Source organism: Eleginops maclovinus, chromosome 4 (genome assembly GCF_036324505.1).
Source record: "Eleginops maclovinus isolate JMC-PN-2008 ecotype Puerto Natales chromosome 4, JC_Emac_rtc_rv5, whole genome shotgun sequence".
Lineage (NCBI taxonomy): Eukaryota > Metazoa > Chordata > Actinopteri > Perciformes > Eleginopidae > Eleginops > Eleginops maclovinus.
In genome coordinates, this window is record NC_086352.1 from 34,937,319 (window position 1) to 34,957,645 (window position 20,327).

General features: G+C 40.5%; 1 protein-coding gene across 1 annotated transcript; it reads right to left on the reverse strand.

Moving 5' to 3' along the window:
- Positions 1–314: 314 nt before the first annotated feature.
- Positions 315–19,718, reverse strand: vps35 (VPS35 retromer complex component). The gene is made up of 17 exons (XM_063881436.1): positions 19,616–19,718; positions 18,009–18,104; positions 16,560–16,656; positions 14,981–15,104; positions 13,455–13,637; positions 12,946–13,165; positions 12,636–12,719; positions 11,480–11,589; positions 11,164–11,260; positions 9,747–9,895; positions 8,496–8,703; positions 6,443–6,598; positions 5,359–5,481; positions 5,097–5,276; positions 3,923–4,162; positions 3,548–3,691; positions 315–1,716 (listed from the first exon to the last, which is right to left on the reverse strand). The coding sequence occupies exons 1-17, from the start codon at positions 19,616–19,618 to the stop codon at positions 1,537–1,539; spliced, it is 2,394 nt and encodes a 797-aa protein (XP_063737506.1). The 5' UTR covers positions 19,619–19,718; the 3' UTR covers positions 315–1,536.
- Between the last annotated feature and the right edge of the window lie 609 nt (positions 19,719–20,327).

The following is a 20,327-nucleotide window of genomic DNA, read 5'->3' on the forward strand; positions in this document are numbered from 1 at the left end:
GCCCGATCCCGATCCCACATACATGTACTGGTACATGTATGTGGTTGAACCCAGTCATGGAATATAACAAAATATATTTACTAAAGTACTGTTCTAAAGTACAATTTTAAAGCAGTTGTATTTTACTTGAGTATTTCAATTATTTATCAACTGGTTGCTATCCTGGCATCAAACTGGTGGAATGATGTCATTGATATAAGGACATCAGAAAGTCAGCTTTTCTGGCCAGCAGTGTGACTGACAGTCTGCCTCCAGCCTCTGCTTAGTGTGTTATATTTATATGCCCTATGTAAAATTAACAGAATGCAAAAATGTATTGTTAATTTCAATTTTATTTCAGCAAATGACAATGACAATGACAATTGCTATTTAATCTGCTTTTTTATTTATCTGATTTACATGTGGGTTTACACATAGATTTAAAAAGAGGAGAGAACAAATCATAATAGCTAAGAAAGAGGAATCAGCGGACACAGTCGGATGCTGCAGCAAACATGTACATCATCATCAACTCACCATGGCAACTTGTCAACTAGCACACAGACCTGAGGACCCCCTGCACTCCCCGCAACAGATTTGTCTGAGACAAGCATCACTGAGCATCAGGATCTCATTGGAAAACAAACGAATGGAACAGTCAGACATTGTTGTTGGTTGTATTCATTAAGAGCAAACCAAAAACCAAGCCTGTACCGGCTCACTGAAGCATGCACACATGCTGCAGCTCTCCACCCATTGGTCCTGAAATAACAGACAATATGGAGTTTACAGAGAGACGGAGAGATAAATATGATGTTATTAAAACAGAAGCAGTGCTTTAGTATGAGGATAGGATCTTTTGAAATACTGTATGTAACTATTTTCCAACCTGCAAATACTCGGTTTCTAATGTTATTTGTCATTTCGTACAGAAGGATTGAGGATCATGCCACATAATTATGAACTGAAATGACCGGCAGGATGAAAACAGTGAATGTATTTGTGTATGCTTCAATGGCGCTTGTTTCAGCTTGTTTGGTCTCAACTGGTTCTAAAGTTGCCTAAAAGCCATCCTAAAGGGCAGAGGATGTATTACTCGCGGGGGGAGAGACTAGCTTGTATGCAACACATCTGTAAATCCACCGCTAGATTCTGTAGCCATAATACACTCACGCTAATAGATTCACTTCTCAATATGGGAAGATGTGAACAAGTGATGACTCAGTGAAACACCTAGAGCAGCGAGAAAGTCTACGAGTGACGATAAAATCATACGGTTAGAGACAGATCAGCAGGACATTATCAAGGAGCGGCGCCTACAACACACTGAAGCCGAGTGTTGCTTCTTGAAAATGTAACATCTCCAGCCTGCTGCAGAAACACGTCCTATAGTGAGGGACAGTGAGGAGGAAATTATGCAGAAAAATGTATAATAATTATAAAATGAAGGAATGAGTTCTTTTAGCTCTTCTTGACATTTATTTTTATTCCCATCCTATGTGATGGGACTGTATGTGTTCTTGTGAGTGTATTCATAATATAGTGAAACATCTAGTTTTAAAGCACCAGGCCCTCATAGGCGGGCCCCTCGGACTCAGGGGACTCCCTCTGCAGACGGAGGTGCTCCAGTGTGTTGTGGAAGTGTTTGTTGATCTGCTCCGTCTCCTCGCTGGCCTCCAGGCTGGGGAGATCTTCCCTGATCTTCTGGATGAGCTGGTTTAATACCTGGACAGTGACCTGGGGGGGGGGGGGGGATAGTGTTAGGGGGAAGAGCTTGATGGACTCTCTCATCATATATAAGCAGCTGTCAATCAGTTTTGACGTTTAAAAACAATCATGTTTGAATACCACAGTCATTTCAAGCCATCGAAACGACACACCTGAAGTGTGGACATATTCAGGCTGGGGGGGGGGGGGCTACAGAGCAAGGCTTTCAGTTGCTCCAAACAGCGATTGCATTTACAAAACTTTTTAGATTAGCTTTGTATTAGCGACACCCCCCTTTAAATGGTCCGTTAGTCTTTTATTATTTATTTAGCAGTTTTAATAGCCACTTCTTTTAATATTCGTACCCTTTTTTATAATTTTGAAAGTTTTATTACTATCATCTGTTTACATTTTATTGTACACGTTTGCTTTTATTTATAGGGTTTTATATCTTTGCATTGATTTACTCACTGTAGTCTTGTGTCTTATTTTTCCCCAGAGGAATTTTCATGTTGAAATGTTATATTTTGTTGCTATGCTGCCTGAACAGGTCTTATCTGAGGGGAACTTCTTTTAGTTTTTAATTAATTAACTTTATTATTATCATGATTTAGGACGGACACGCAACAAGCCCTTGTGTTACTACAGACATGCTGCTGCCAGTGTCACACCATGGCGCTGACTGGCAGTGGGGGGGCAGTAACACAGTGAGGTGTAGCAAACATGGACATTAACAATTAACGAATTAAAGGACCTGTTTTATAATGGCTTTTAAAAATATGCTGAGTGATGAAATGTGTTACAACATGTTGAGGATCACACACTACATTTTAGTTAGTAATAAATGCTAACATGAAAACAGCTAAGCTACTTTATAAATGAAAAATACCCTGCTTTATATTCTGTTAACAGAAAATTGGCCCTTTAATTTTGTATCTTCACGGTCAACTGTATATCTTTTTTTACTCTGATGCTGGTTACAGTACTTCTATTTTGAGATGTTTATATTTTAGAATTGTTTATTTCTAGTCTTTTTAGTTCTAATTATGTGCAATGCCTTTTTTTATGCTGCTGCAGCAAAAAGAATCCCAGTTTGGGATCAACAAAGTGCATCTTATAACAAATAAACCTTTACATTTCAGTTTTAATATAACCTTTTGATTTTAAGTAACTGCAACTTGAACACTTGTATAAAGTATGTTTATATTATCCTAGGTTTATAGAGTGTGTTTAAGTAGTAGTGTGGTCTATTACAGTTTAATCTCACCTTTTCTGTATTTGACACATCTAAATATAAATGTTAAATAACGTGCAACACATTGCAAACATGCTCCTGTAACTTAACAACTCCCCAATTTGGAATCATTAAAGCACTATTCTCTTCTATTAAATCAAATCATTTTGAATTAAATTATCTGAGCAGCAGTCTATTTATATCTTTCATCTGTTAGAGGTCAATGATTTTCTCTCATTAGGGGCAATCTGTGTTTTTTTCCTCTATATACAACCCCGGAAAAAATTGAGAGACCACCCCATTTGTTTTTAAATCTTGATCTCTACATGTATGGCAGCCATTTCAGTGTCTGTTGAATTCCAACACAGAAATGTTGTCAGTAGTTTATAGAATACAATAATTAAAAAAGAACAATTTAACTCAAAGACAAACCTATAAATAATAAAACCTGAGAAACTGAGAATGCTGCAGTGGTCTCTTCATTTTCTCCACAGCTGTATATACAGAAACCTGTTCTTATCATTTACACAACATTATAGAACCCTGTTCCTGCAGAGTGAGACAGTAACCTGTTTACTAAGAACCATGAAACATCCTTAACCATGTAGGTGTTAAGAGTCGTCTTACCGCATCGTTTTCCCGCTCATAGAAGCAGACGTATCTGTTGAGGATTTCGATGAAGAGCTGGACCTGCAGCGAGGGGTCCATACACTGGTTGGCAATCTTCAGGGCTTTCTTTAGGCACTCCATCACACGCTTACCGTCGCGGATCTGATAACGGAACAGCATCAGAACTGAGCAAAGACGGATTCACACTCAGCAGACTGACTGGGCAGGTTTATTTATGAAAGATGATTGTTGGAAAACTAAAACAACCGGTTCCTCTTTACTTTAATCTACATTTCTTTGGTAGCTTTAGGCTCTAACATGTTGACCATGTGATCAAATTTCTCCTTTACAACACCTGTCACAACAAAAACAAAGAGAGTGATTCCAACCCACCTCTTCCCCGTTCTTCTCGGTGCTGCGTCCGGACCAGAAGAGGTGAGCGCAGATGCTGACGGCCCGGCACTGGTCAGGCTTCTTCAGCAGTTTGGAGGCGGCGAGCGCACACTGGGTCCTCAGAGGCTCGTGGTTCTCCTCGCTGAAACACCGCATCCGCTCGAAGGTCCCGATGATCAGCGTGATGGCTGCCAGCTGCGCTTTAGAGTCACTGATCTCATCCTCGTACAGAGAGAAGGCCTGCGGGGAGAGATTTAGAATGAGGGAGGGACGAATATGAGTGAGATTAAACATGTAAAAGGAGAGGGTCTAGTTTTAAAAAATCTTTTGCCAAATGTGTAAATTAAGAATCTAGGCTTTAAGCGAATCCACCATTATTTCTGTTCTTCACTCCCTCTCTGTAGATGTCTTAAATACAGTAAGGTCTGTAGCCAAACTATTTATTTAACATATTATAAAAGACATTTCCCTTACACATGATTAGTTATAGGACATATTCTGGTCATTTTACTTTTCCAGGTTCATATTTTTATGTAGTGTCTCTACGGTGACATGTTTACATACTATAATGTTCAAAAAGCTCTTTATTTTTCTCAGAACTTTGGGATTTCTACTGGAAATCCAAAAAAAGCTCCTTCCAATGCTCAGTGGTTCAGGGATGTTATGTCTTTTCCAACACTGGAGAAAATTAAATATTGTTTAAGAGGTAAAACCTGTAGGTTTTACACTAACCTTCTTCCAATCGCCCCCCCCCTCTTTCCTCTTCAATGTATATTTATTTTTTGTCTTTGTATTGTTTAATATTATTCTTTATTTAGAATTGTTTTTATTATTATAACATTTTTTTCTTTAGTTCTGTTAGTTGTTGGTTCCTATTAATGTGCTAAATGTCTTTTCTATGCGTCTTCAATATAAATATTTAAGAAAAAAATATATACTTTCTGCCTTTGCAGACCCTTTACATGCACACAATCCTATAAACCACACTACACGAGAGGGAAAACCCCCAAAAGCAAAATAAGGCTTTCTCTTAATCCATAAACATTTGATTTCCACGTGGATCCATGAGAAACGAAGAAACCATTGATGATTATAGAAATCACATTCTCCACCCCGGGCACTTTTAACGTCTGGCTTTTCAATGGAAGAGATTCACAGGCCTGAAACACCTTACCTGTGACATGAACTCATATGCTACGGTCTCGTGGTTCTCAAATCCGATCTCCCCCGCAGCCAGCGCCCCCTGCAGGAAGAGTCGCAGAGGCAGCTCGGCTAGCTCCGCCTTGATAAGTGCACTGATGGTCTGATGGGCGAAGGAGAAGATCTTCTGACACTTCTTCTCCCACTTGTCGTCCTGATGGCAGACAGAGGGGGAGGCATGAGAAAGGCTGCAGGAGACAAAGCATGCGAGAGGTAGGAAGGGAGGGTTTGCTCACCGATGAAGAGTTCTCCTTGTATCTGAAGGCCAGCTGGTAGGCAGCAAACACCAGGGGGGGCAGTGTGTAGCGGATCCGCAGGTTCCCCCCTGCACCAAAGTGTTTCCGGGCTGTGTTCAGGATCTGACCACAAATCAGAGAGTTAGCTTTGAGCAGGGTCAGTTCTAGATTAACACGTATCAGGTCCAGAGTGTGCAGCAGAGTTTCACATGGTTTAAAGGTCCCCTATTATGCTAAATGCACTTTTTGATGTCTTTCAAACAGAGATATGTGTCCCCGGTGTGTAAGTAGACTCACAAAGTGTCAGAAAATACAACCCTCTCTCTTTTCCTCTTTACCCACGTCTCTAAAAATGGGCGTACAAACGAGCTGATCCAGATTTGCCGTTCTTATGACGTAATTAGGCACATGACACGTCTCAACCTATCTTCCCCATATAAATTTGGTGAGCTGAATCCCCCCGCAGCTGTGTTGGAAGTAATATGGTTTGTGTTTACATTAGCAAGCAGCACTAACACTCAGAGCTAACGCTGTACTGGAGAGACTATGTGTAATATAAAGGTCCTGTCCTTGTGGTAAACCGAGAGAGAAACGTTTGAGCTCCATACTGTTTCAGAGATAATGCTGGATGTGGTTTGGAACATAATATGGCGTTTAATCACGGCAGCGTTTAGCTGAGTTTCTCCCGGTAGAAAACTCTCTTCAGAGGAGAGATCATGACGCTCCAAAGGGGCGTGGCCAGCAGCAGCTCCAAAGGGGCGTGGCCAGCAGCAGCTCCAAAGGGGCGTGGCTAACAGCAGCTAGTTCATTTAAAGCTACAGTCACAGAATCAGCACTTCAGGAACAGGGCTGAGATAGAGGGGGATGAGGCATGCTACAATGGGGGATCTGTTTGGTATTTTGAGCAAAACACTAAACAGACAAGTTTTGCACAGATATGGATATGTTTATCTGGTGGAAAAATATTTTTAAAAGGAAAACTGTGCAGCAAGGCTTCCTAAATACTCAGCAGTAATTCAGTAGTAGCAGGTGAGTGTGTCTGTAAACACCCGTCAGTCACTGTGATGTTGAGCAGAGGACCCACCAGGTACTGTTGATCCGGATCCTCAGAGTGGAGCAGGTGGATGAAACGTCCCACAAGGCTTTGCTCCTCAGCAAAGTCCTCTGGGTCAGGGTCATCAGCGGGTTGGTCCGGCTGGTCCTGGATCAGTGTGGATACCAGGGAGAGGATGGCGTCCACCTAGGGAAAGAGAGTGTGGGGGGGGGTGGCTTTCTTTTATACAAATTCCTTACTGATTTTGGCAGGTTGGAGCAGTGTGATGAGGTCAGGGGTCACAGTCAGAGGGCCACACCTCATCAACTGAACTCAACTACACGGGGCCTTCCTTTTCATTAATAACCCAGAAGCACATTTCCTCTGAAATAAAGCGACTATGGTACATTTAAAATGTATTTAAAATGAAGTATTTTCCTATTTGGCCCAGTGATTGTGTACATTTTCAAAGCGTTATATTGTATGTGTGCTATACCAGTGGGCTATCATCCAGTATCAATCAGTAATGGTTCCCTCCTGAATACTGAATAGCTACATGTACCCTGACAGTGGAACCATAAGATGCTCTAATGATGACACAGCACGTTTAGATTGGCCGATTATACCTCAGTGTTGGCATATTTAGTCGCAAGATTAGCAAAGGCTTGTCGGGCAAGTTTTACAAATCTCCTGCTCGCATTAAAACAATGTCTTGTGAGGCTGCGGTGACTTCCTGTGCACACTGACAGCTTCTGATGGAGCAGCGATACAGTGTGTACTGTTTCCTGGTGTACTAGTCTAAAGTTTGAGCAAAAACTGTAACATAAGGGATCACATCACATTTAAGGATTCTACTCCAAGCTAAAAGGAGGTAAGCAGGGCGGTGCGCGAGAGCCAATCTCAGGACACCTTCATTATCCTTTTCTCCAGAGTGCCCTGGTTCATTGTTTATTAATGTAGTTCAGCGGCATTTACCGCCCGCTGCAGTGCTGCTCGTCCACCAGCGTTCAGTCTCCCATTAACTCACAGCAGCGGCCGCTGGAAGTATTCACTGTCTGACTGTCACACAAGCAGCTGATGCATACCCCCTCCCCATCAGTGTGGTTCAGTCTGAACTGGCGCTGTTTGGCATCACAACGCTGTTATGAAAGTTGCTCTGGTGTAAGACTAATTTTAGCTACTTTTAGCATAGCAGCCGAAGCAAATCTGACTATTTTGACTACTTGTTACTATCATATTGTGGAATACGCCGTTTTCTACAGGCATGACATTGGTATGTTTGTACTCTAAAGTCAGTCCAATTTTTGCTTCATGTGCCTGTAAGCCACTTGGATAGTTCCCTTTATACATCCATGCCCTATTTGCATGGCTGCAGTGATGCCACAGGCTACTCAGAGCTAATGTGTGCTTCTTAAGACACGCAGCCTCACACCAGAGACTGAAAACGTTTTCATGGCGTATGCCCAACAGAAGTGTGCTATTCAGTCCAGAGGCCAGGTGCATCACAGCTTTCCAGATTAAACTCCATGTTCCATGACTCTGAATGCATCCTATTGTCACACATCATCGCAAGGTGAAGTGAAGTAGTTACTGTAGGGCAGGATACGGGGACCCCTATGGGTAATGGAAAGGATTGCAGGGGGTTTGTAGAAAAATTGGGGATTACAATATATTTCCACACGGTGCCCTGCCCCCAGAACTGTCAAAGTCTATGAAAGACAAGCTCAAGTGTGTAAAAGCTCTAGTCTTAGCAAAATAAGTTTAAACTGCTAGAAGTGAGTCTTGAAATTATTATTTTTCACTGATAATAAATGCTGATGTCAAGTTTGAGTTATACAAATGATTGTCATCTAAGGAGCAGTTGGGTTGAATATGATTACAAAGGGTTTCACTCAGAGGAGTGGGGGGGTTCTTATAGAATGGAGCACAGACAACAAAGGTTGGGAACCACTGCTTGCTGTGTGTGTGTGTGTGTGTGTGTGTGTGTGTGTGTGTGTGTGTGTGTGTGTGTGTGTGTGTGTGTGTGTGTGTGTGTGTGTGTGTGTGTGTGTGTGTGACCGCCCATCCTGTCAAAAAGCAACAATGGCAGTAGTGAGGGTCAGACCTGCTCCTGGGCCAGGATGGTGGTGTTGTAGTCCAGCGTGTTGCTCAGCACGTAGCAGCTCATGCTCTTGCGGGACTCGTAGTCGAAGTACTCGAAGAGAGGGGGGAAGTGTTTGAGCTGCAGCACTGTCAGGATGTTGTTGTAGGTGTCCACCGGGATCTTCAGCAGGCGGGTCAGTTCCTTGGACACTGCGCTGCTGGTCGCTATGCTGGGGGGGGGGGGGGGGGAGAAGGAACAGGCAACATACATTTTTAAAATTTCCAAACCATTTTGTATACAATTTGATAATGCCTCCACACTTTAACATATGACTTATGACACTTTCTTTTTAAATTGCTGCTACTGGTTTTTAGCCATGCCTGTGTACTTATTTGTCTTTATTTCTATTCTATTAATAATGTGTCCTTTCTTTCTCTATATTTAATAGAGAGCCTAAGTCCCTCTCTTTCCGGTGGACCACCATGGGACTTTATTTCGGAAAAAATATGTATTGTAGTCAATGTTGAGAGAAAAACTATTTTTTCATCCCGTTTAAATTGTGCCATGAAATAACATATGATGTTTGTCAATCTTAAGAAATCATTTCCAAGTCGAGAAAGTCATAGTTTGTCTTAAAACAGTTGAAATGTAAGACTATGAAAATATGCAACTAGAAATTCTACAAATCCAAGAGTCATGTAAGTGATGTCATAACTGTTTTTTTCCCCTCCACTAAATATAAGAGCTATGAAGATAACTTTAACAAGATGCCTTTGTGCTTTGTACCAAGTTGTAGGTATAACAGCAATGGGTTTTGCTCGTTCTTCCGCTTTTGGTGTTGGTGACCTGTATTGTGCGAGACCAGAGATGTAGTTCATCGAGCGGTTTCACACAAAAACAAGTGTTACTTCACAGTTTTACGACAAACTTTTTTTTTTCTTGACTTGCAAAATGGTCTTTTAAATTGACAAACATCATATTCAACGTTTCAATTCAAACGGGATCAAAAAAGATTTCTCTCTCGCCATTACCTACCATACATATTTTTTCCGAAATAAGGTCCCGTGGGTCGGAAGCAGAATGGCGGGACTTAGGCTCTCAATAAATTAGCTTACTCTTTATTACTGCATGCCTTTATCTTTTTTCCCCTGCTATGCCCCTTTTGCTCTGACCCTGGAAATGTTCCCGCTGCCAAACTAATAAAGGAATTCTGATTCTGAAACCTCTTTGTCACATTTGGTCTTCCAGTGTTTCAGGACTGTGAGGACTTACTGTTCCAGGTTGAGCTTGTTGAAGATCTCCACCGTGCTCTCCAGGACCTTGTCTACGTAGTCCACACGGTCAGGGTAGCACTTCATGGCCAGGTTGATGAGAGAGACCTGCAGAGAGACCACGTCCTCTGAGGGCATGTCCTGGCGAGACTGAAGAGGGAGGATCAGAGGATGACGAGGTCAGCATGGTAGGTCCAACACTTGTTTGGCAGACCAAAAACACACTCCAATACAGAGTGACACTTTGCACTGCTATGAGAATATTCACTGTTGTTAAATGTATGATTGTTACTACTTCACTGCTTTGGTGCAATTTATTTAATACATTTCTGGCTGCTATTTATTTCCTTTAGTAATGCTGTTACATTGTTTACTCTGGAGAGGTCTTTATTTTATTTCATTAACGTGTGTGTTAGGGAATATTTTGCTAACCTTTGACACAGTTCATCATTTAGTCCTTCCTCTGTGTCTTCCCCTGGCATAGGCTAACAGCCTTGGGGGGCTGTTATGTTCATCAAGGAGGGGCAGCCTGGGCTTCTCTGTTTTGCCCATTTTAGGACTAGAGCACAAGCTGACCTGAGATAGTTTATTGTTTAGGGACATCTGGACGCCTATTTATCTGGCTCCAGGTGCCGTTTGTCTGCACATTCTATTGCCCTAGATGACCGTTTTAGTTTGAAATAGTGTCCGTTCTTATTTAGTCTCGCTGATGTATGATGTTGATTGTCCATTCGGAACTAGTTAAAACCTCGGACTGCAGTAGAGATCTTCAGAATTGGTCGGGAAACCGCTGTGTCAACTCACGGCTGCAGCAATTGTCTTGTCAATTCTCCGGCTGTTAACTTCAGAATAAACCCTCAGTGTTTGCCATCAAAGTTCCAGCTCTCCCCGCGTCTCTCTGAGTTTCGTCTCCATTGCTCCAGAAGTTTCCATCACAGTGTTTGTGCCATTCAACTTCACGGTCCCTGGGCTGTTAATCTGTACATTTACATTTATATTTCTGATTCGGAAAGTTAAAGCCACCACAGCTTGGGAGGGATAGCCTGGGGAAACTGTTCTGCTTCTCTGCAGCAACACAATAATTATAAAATAATATTCTGATGTATGAATGTCAATTACTTGTGCTTTTAGTTAAGTCATAGTTATTGTTTTTTATTTGTTTCATGTCTTGTATATATTTATATTGCATAGTTGAAGAACCTGTGACCTAAGTTTTTAGTTAACTATACTGTAGTTGTGTGTATGAGATCTAAATCTGAAAGCCTGAAATCATACATCAGAAATGTTAAGGCAGCCATAGAAGGTCTGATGTAGTCAGACTGCTGCTGGGCTACTGATACGTCAGATTTAAATCACTGGTGCTTTGGATCTATGTGTTCTGATTGATGAAAGGATCTTTTAAACTCAGTATGACCTACTTGAATGACGGTGGCCACTTGTTGAGAGAAGATGTCAAACAGTTTGATCTCGGCTGGAATGCCGGGGCCGTCTTCTCGATGAGCGAATAGAGCCAGTCTGAAACCAAACGGGAACAGAGTGCATTCACAAACAGGGAGCAGAGCTGGTCCTACAGACTCTTCTTTAAACAGTCACTTCACAAATGACATCACTTCATCTATTCATCCTGCCCCCATTTTATAGTTTTGCATCATCTACCTTATTTACAAATAAATCTGTGATACTATCCCAGTGAAACCACAAAGCTAAGATAAATTGCAGAGGGGCAAGGTGTACCTGTCGATGAGGGCGATGATGATGTTCTTCACGTTGACGTGTTGGTGGAGCTCAGCACAGGAGCGCAGGAACGGGTTGAGGGTCTGAAGGTGGAACTCGTCTGGGAAAACCTGTCAGAGAAGGAGTCTTTCAGTTCAGGAGAGGAAGGCAGTGTGTGAGGGATCAATCTATTCTACTCCCCTTTCTTCGACAATTAAAACCCCTACCACTCAGTGTAGTTTCATAAAAGAAACCAGAGGAAAAAATCCAATAATTTCATGATGAAAGGTAAATTGGAGCATTTAGATATTCTTCTAGTGCGCTGAACAGCTATGCAATGAATAGGTCCTCATTTCCCAGGAATGAAAAGGGGGACAACAGCAAACACATTGTTTCCAGCAAAATGTCATTTAAACATTGGTACTATTAATAATGCTTTTTATAGATGTCCCTTTGTTGTTACCTAGATTGTTTATATTGTACTTAATTGAATTATTTGGAATAGAATAACTAACTGTAACTGTATTCCTTTACAGCTACATTAAAATCATGTGTAATCAGATTACTGGTACGTTTTATATAAATGGGGATAACTAGCACTATTACTATTTTACATAGATCAATATATCATAGGTAGACAGTGCACGTTTCGATTGTAGGCGCGGCACGCTACGGTGGGGAAACGCAGCGCCTGGGCTGCATTCCAGCCAGACGGCCGACCCGGGGAGCGGCAGGCCCCCACTCAACACTGCGCGGAGTTTAAATCTTTTTGTTTTCATTTAGGCTATGTTCATTCTTCTTTATTTTAAATATTTGTTTTTATGTAGTAGGTAGACTTATTCAACCAAAATACAGTTTGCTTTTAATTCAATTATTAAACTAAAATAATTTCTAAGGTATCGTTGTTCTGTTGTCTTACATAATACACTTAAGTACAAAACATCTTATTTATATTATTATATATATATATTTCTCTTTTATTTATTTCCATTGATATATTGAGGTGATCCAAAAGTAACGGAAAGTAATCCGATTAAATTACTTTCATATTGTGATTCTTAGATATACTGATAACATTAAGTCGTCTAGTTAAATACAATGACATAAAATAGTTAAAATGCAACTAGTATTTTAACAGAAGAACTGTTTGTATAAAAGCTGTGATCTCGGTGCGTACCTGAATGATGCACTCCATGAGATACTCCTGAGCCAGAGAGTCTCTGCAGTTCACCACCTGCTCCAGCACTCCAGAGAGGACGATCTGGAGACACACAGGAACACAGTCACACACAGGGCAGGTGGCCTCAGCAGCGATATGATTGAACGGTTTGTGTCTCTGTTTGATGTGACTGAAACATCATATGGTTATTTAGAACAATTTAAAATAACAATACAAATCTGACCTCATGTTTTGTTTGCTCTGTAGAACTGTTGTACAATTTGTCATACTTCATTTCCCAGCCTTTATGACCTCATTGTGCACACACCTGTTTGTACTTCTCCACGTTGACCCCCTCCAGCTGGCTGAGGCGCACCAGGTTGGTTCCCACCAGAATCCTCAGCTCCTGCCGTTCCTTCTCCCTCTTCTCTCGGTCTCGGCTGTGTCCCTGGTGCTGCATCCGGACCCACAGCTTGTTCATCTCAGCAAAGTTGAGAAGGACAAAGTCGATGGAGTCGTTGATGTCACCGGTCATCTCCTCCGTTCCCCTGCGATCAACAGACAAAGAGTTTAGAACAGGAATGCATGTCCACAGATAAAAGGTAGAAGATCACGTTCTATCCAAAAGGGAAACGAGAAGTTCCATATCAATATATGTTATTTAAACAGAGCTGTGAACCGATTCATGGAGTTTATTGTGTCAGTGAAATACTCCTGTGGTTATCCCTTCATGATATAGTTTCTTAAGAATTCGATTTGTTAATGTCCTTTTTTTGTAACGGCAGCCCCTCAGGACAGCATGTTGTGTTTATGAGTGACAGAGAGAGGCGGGCTTACTCTGGCTGCTCTCCGTCATCGGGCAGGATGTTGCGGGTGCACTGCAGGAGGTAGTTCCTGAGGAAGAGGCCCCTGAGAGGGTGCTGGACCCCCCGACACATCTCTACCAGATCCTTCAGGATGTCCTTACGGGATTGAGGGAAGGAGCGCACGTACACCACCCCCACTGTGATCAGCAGGTAGCTAGGGGAGAGAGGAGCGTCAGAGGATGGATCTGATCACTTTTTGCCAATATTTTAAAGAATGAACCCCAACAAAACACACAACACAAATCTGTATGCAGCCTGACACGTAGAGTATCTATCAGAGAACATGCTGGACTTAAATGGAGTGGAGTGGGCAACTAACCGACTGATCAAGATTAAGTCTTTATGAAATGATACATTTTTCCATCTCAGCCTCCACATCAGTGTTTAACGTTGGATTAAAAGCTGAACCCACTATTAGAGTTCCTTTCTAACCCTAGCACTATACTTGGAAAACAGTACCTGAATAACATACCAGGTATGAATAGGGAATCGCTCCTCAACTATAAAACCCATATGCATTTGTCTGGTATTGTCTGAAAGATAAGAAGCTAATGGAAATAAATGATACTACAGTGTAAATGGAGGTGCAATGAAGCAAATTATATTGTTTTTTCCCCACTCAGTATATACAAATCTACATTTTTACAGCAATTACATAATTAGGAGACATATCTTATTAAATTAAAGGGACTAAATCTATTCTCCTCCTATTCACTACAACTTGGATTAAAAAAAAGGATATTTTGATATTATATTGATATTTATTTATTAGAATTGTTTGGTACAGGCTAGAGACTAAAACATGGACATAACAATAAGATATGGGAGATGATATTCCAATCGCAATACAATGAGTGAACGCACTCAGACAAAAAACCTGAAGAAATAAAGATGCAGTCAATAGAATTGCTTCATCATTTCATTAAAAAAAAAGAAATAAAATAAGTTGAAAGCCCAATACCACCCAAAACACACACATTACATGCCAAGCATATGTATTGCTCCTTTGAATCCCACTCTTGGTTAGAGCTGATTGTTTCCCATTTCATGGTGTGTTGAGCCATCCTTGGATTTTTTTGTGGCAATCATTTTTTCCAAAATAAATTGTATTTTCAATCTACTTTTCAAACACCTTAAATTCAGATTTTTGAGTTTTCAAATTTTGATTTGCTTAAATCTAACATATATGAAGATATAATAATAATAATCAGGGATCTGTAGAATATTCAAAGTACAGTCGGCGAAAAAATTTCCCTTGTTTTATTTTTTATATAGAGAGAAGATTTGTGTCAGCGTAACTGAAAAATGTCATAAATAAATAATAAAAAGGGCAAATAAATAAATAAAGTGTTATTTTCTCGAGTTGCCCTATTGTGCATTTACAGGCTCAGAATTCTACCAGCAACACCAAACATGTTATTGTATAGCATAGAAAAATTCCAGATCTTTTGAAGACAGCTTGTATACGTGCCGGTCATGTGTGATGTGGGTACTCACAGTCTGGGGATGATGTTGCCTGCATACTGCACCAGCTCATACAGATCTGCCACCTTCCGTCCTTTGGCAAACTCATCGGTCAGATACACTTCCAGGTAGTGCAGCTCGTCAGAGATAGCCATATCTGAAGAGACCGTTAGGGAGCACAGCCACCATGGACCCTCCACAAACAACATGAGCCCACTGCTTTAACCCACCCTCACGTTTCTACACAGGAAGTGTTTAGGCACAGTACTGTACAGGTCACCAGAGCTTTAGCAGCTCTCAAACCCAATACCAAGTCCCTGGAGTTCCACTGGCATCCGGCGAGGATGTATCGCTTTGTGCAGACCTGTATTCTGTCTGGTTTTTACTCACATTGTATATCTATTTGCTCAAATTGGAGCTCCCAGCCATCCCTTTTCACAAGGATAATACTGTTAAAACAAAATTGAAACATACAGAACCTGTCTCTGATTGGCTGAAACACCAAACAGCTCATTGTAGCATCCCATAACCCACTCTGTTTCAGCCCTGATCCAAAGTGCTGATTCTGTGTCTGTAGCTTTAAATGCTAATGAGTTGCTTTGGCCACGCCCCTGTGAGAGATGATTGGTTTAAAAAAACACAACGGTGCTCTAACAAGAGATCGAAGAGATAAGGTGTGTGGGGGTTACCATGGTTGGCTATTGCCTAATGGTTGCACAACCCAAACAAATATTGTGACATCACAAAGTGGGTAATATCTGATCAGCTCATTCAGACAGACAAGTTTTTATAAGGATGGAGTCTCTTACACAGAGGGGACACATGTTTCTGTATAAAATACATGAAAAAGTGGATTTTGCATAATAGGTGACCTTTAAACAAGTCACGATCACCTTCTTGATGTCTTTGGCTCGGCTAACTTTCAGATGGGGCATCAAGAGTTGGGTTACAACAGTGATTCCCAAACTTTTTCAGTCAGTAAATAGGAATATTTTCGAGCCCCCCCAACCCGGTTCCAACCTCCATTTGTAGGATAATTGTACATAATTGAACAAAGATTACATTTTCTCTTCTAATAATATGAACACACAAAGATCCAACTATCACTTTATATTTTTTTTACGGATAAAACATCCAAATGTGCAAGATAACTGTTATGTAGCAATACGAAGTAATGCATATATTTATATATTTTTTTAATTATAACAAATATTTGACTGATTTAACAACGTTTGTTTACAACTTCCTCCTAAGCTTCACGCGCCACCCTTGCAGTAGCTCCGCGCCACACTAGAAGGGCCCGCCCCCCACGTTGGGAACCACTGGGTTAGAAGATTAATGATGACACTCCGATACAAAAAATATATCTAGTGGCAAATCTGTTCTAATTCCATAATCAGCAAGCACATCTCACCTGAACTGACTTCAAGTGGAGTCACTGTCTATATAAACATTTTTGTTCAGATGCTTTTCTAGGAGACAAGCCAGCACTAGATATTTGATACGAGTAAATCAGAACTGTATGTGAAGTGACCATAATGTATCATACCATAGCCATAGGTTTGTTTGAATACAATTTGCAACATGCATGAATTACAGCTGTTGAGGATACAGAGCTCATAGTAGCTCTTTGGAGACAGCATGGAGGTCCTGAGCTCCCCCAGCATGTTGGAGGCGTGCTTCAGAGCATCCATCAGCTTGTTCTTGTCCTGCAGGCAACACGATCAAGCTGTTACCAAGCACAATAATCACAACTGGGGCTCAACCCTAACTCTTCAACAGTGTTTTATTTGTCAGATAGTTTACATCTATTTTTCTTCACATCGACTTTTATATTTTCACTTATTTAGTTCTGTTTGATCTTCTATTTTTAAATGTTTATATTGTATAATTGTTTGTTTTCTACTCTCTTTTATTCCTAATTATGTGCAATACTTGTTTTACATGCTGCTGCAACAAAAACATTTCCCAATTTGGGATTAATTAAGTATATCTTGTTTGATTTTATCTTATTAAACATAATCATGCTGTAGTCTACTACTGTACATGCTGGGTTATTTACTTCCCAGTGAGACCACATACAATGAGACGTTTTCTGACTTGATATACTCTTTTAGCTACTTTAGCAACAGTGCCCAAAGTACTGAGACATGTTTTTCTGGAAGTTTTGTTTTGTTTTGTTTTGAATATGCGTTAACTCCAATATGTCCAACCAATATGAACAACCAATGTTGAATAAGCTGTAATTTATTTTAGGCATAAACCTGAACGAGGGGGGGGGGGTCACAAGAACAGGAAACTCGGTGTCGTGCTAAAATTCTGTGTATGTGATTTTTCGTGAGGTACTGCAGCTGACAGGAGGATACTAATGTTTTACTGTTGTCCCTGGGATGATAGAAGTGTGTTGATTGCCCTGATAAAGCTACACTGTGAGCAACAAATCCTGGTTGAGAAGAACCAGCCGCAGGAGCGCAAGGTTAACGTTAGCTGTGAGCTAGCAGCTGTTAGCAGCCATTGGGCAACACAGCCCTGCTTGGTTACGGTAATAGAGCGAGGTTCCATTGAGTTACATTATGATGCGTTCAAATTCTCTTTGGCAAAGTAAAATTATAATATTTCCGTGATGTATAAATGTTACGTCATAAAAGATAGTAAATTATGAGAAACTTGAATGCAGTCTTTTCATATGAAACGAAATGTATAGATTGTAAACACTAGATCTAAATGTGAATAGTTTTTTAGTTTATTACCGTTGTATTAAATTGGGTATCAACAATGGTGTTATTTTACTGGTAATAGTAGCAACTTCTACATTTCTGTTATGGTGACATCATGCTTGCTTGACTATAGATGTTCAAGGTAAATACGCAAATGTCCTCCACATCAGGAATCCATTTCCATAAAGAAAAATGATAGAAGGGATAGAAGATGTTACAGTATTTCCCTGATTAAAGGTCCTTAAGGCTGTGCAGCTCTTCAGCAGGGTTCAGCACACCTACACTGTGGTTTTAAACAATAATCCCAACTATACCCATATATTTATCATACTGAAAAACCCTACCAGGCATCGCTTCATCTGGAAGGACTGGACCTTCACACCCTGCACCGCTTCATCCAGAAGCTTCTCCTGTTCGTCTTGGGGAGACTGCGTGGTGGGCTGAAGATTAAACACAACTTATTTCAATCTTAGCTTGATTTACACAGTGATGAATAAATCAATACAGTCTAACAGTCATGTAATGCTTAAACCAGTGAGGGAGGAAGTACTGAAATGTTTTGCTAAAGTGAAAGTAGTGATACTACATTGTAAAAATACTTGGTTACAACTCAACGACCAGCGTTCAAAATCTTACTGAAGTAAAAGTCTGAAAGTACTGGCATTAAAATATATTGTAAAAAATATTGATAAGTATCAAAGTAAAAGTACTCATTATGTGCAATGGGAAATTCTAGAATCAAATGCATTAGGTAGTGGGTTGTGACTTTTGATGCAGTAAGGTGTTACTGCTGGAAATGAGGAGGTAATTTGAATTACTTTATTTACTGCTGCTGGATATATTATCTTGTTTATTTATAGGAGTATTCTTTTTTAAATTAGCCAATCGTTTGAATCTGTAGAGTAACAAAAGTTGTCAGATAAATGTAATGGAGTAAAACATACAGTAATGGCTTCCAAAAAGGTATTGGAGCATCAGTGAAAACTAGCATAACATGGAAATACACAGGTAAGTACAAGTACCCTACATTTTAAATCAAGTAGGCTACAATACTTGAGTGAATGTACTTAGTTACATTCCATCTCTGTAGCATTAATATGGTTTAAATTACATAGCAGTTGACTGAATTACAAATGGAAACGTAAAAGGACCCTGAACACCTCACACAATCATAGCTTTGGGTACATCAAATTGGTAAATTAAATGCTTGATACAAACTTACAGAGTACAATGAAAACATGACAAAGTTTTAATTGAATGTATTGCCTTCCAAAACCCTGGCGGCCGCAAATAAGTGAAATACTCTAACGTCTGTCAATTCCAACTAAAGCACACATCCAGCGTAAAGACATCCTAATGCTTACGGAGGACGCAGACATCTCCGCAAGAAAAACGTTTGTACATATAGAATGTGTACGAACACTTGTATGAAATATTACAGTATATATGTTATTCCCTTATGGCACTTTTAGAATAGCACCGCTGCTAATCAGCTGACATAGTTCCTGCTGTTTATCCCGTGCAGGCCATAACATTAGCTCAGCAAATGTGACACAGCAGGGCGGAAGAGAAACGCTAGGCTAACAACAGCTAGCCTTACTGTTACACTTCTTTAGTCCCGGAAATCTTAACAGGCTACACTCACTGTCTCCATTAAGCCGTCATATGAGACGGAATATCAGGGTGTGATGAGTGTGCTTTTGATACAATAAACTTGAAGTAAAACCCCTATCTTCTTGCTTGTTTTCAGCTGCAGTTTTTTAGCCTAGCCAGTCGCTGTCTGACGCTGCCTCAGAGGCGTTAGGCCACAGCAGCTTCACATACTGCATTTACACCGACTGAAGTACACACTTTATAATAGGTGATGCATTCAACGAAACCTAACACATGCAGGTAAACAGAGGACGCGTTTAAATGCAAACAATAATGCTTTATTTAGGACACTGCTTACCATGATTATTTGATGTGTCTCTGATCAGTCCGAGAGGTTGCCTGTCATGTGACACATTAATGCTGCCTTCACGGTCCGCACTCAGCTACACCTCTTAGGACAGGCGGGGCCAGTGCACCACAGACTGTGTACTGTATATAAAGTGTAGCCTACTACAATAGCCTTTATATTTAAAGTTCAACACCATAGAAAATATATATGAAGTGTACTACCGTAGACTGTATATATGTATATAAAGGTTACTACCATAGAATGTATATTTAAAGTGTAACACCATAGACTGTAAAAAGTGTTCCCAGGCTTTCTTTCCCAGGCACACAGCAAGGTTTTCAGCAGCAAAAAGTGACTGGTAACCCCCCCTTAAAGCACACATTTGAACAAATGAGAAAAACAATGGGTTGATTACTGATATTAATGTCGGTAGATGAAATTATCTAAATTTTTGAAAGGAAGGGAACAAGCCTGTCAAGAGAATCCTTTGAATATTTTTTTTCCAGTGTTCAGTATGTTTATTAAGTTTAAAATGTGTCCATTTATCCCTGAAAGAAGAAATAAATGGACTAATGTTGAGTATTTATACTCGTTTCTGTCTGGAGAAGTGGTGCCAAAGGAAAGTCAAAGTCCACTTTATTGTCAAATAAAGAGGTCAGGGGAGAGATGGGTGCGGGGGGTAGGGGAGTGGGGGAGAGAGAGGGGGATCGAGAGGAGAGAG

Coding starts and splice junctions, on each gene's coding strand:
- vps35 (XM_063881436.1), bottom strand. Junction 6,599..8,495: donor CCATCCTGGCCCAGGAGCAG/GTCTGACCCTCA, acceptor CTCTTTCCCTAG/GTGGACGCCATCCTCTCCCT. Junction 3,692..3,922: donor CCGAGAAGAACGGGGAAGAG/GTGGGTTGGAAT, acceptor TTCCGTTATCAG/ATCCGCGACGGTAAGCGTGT.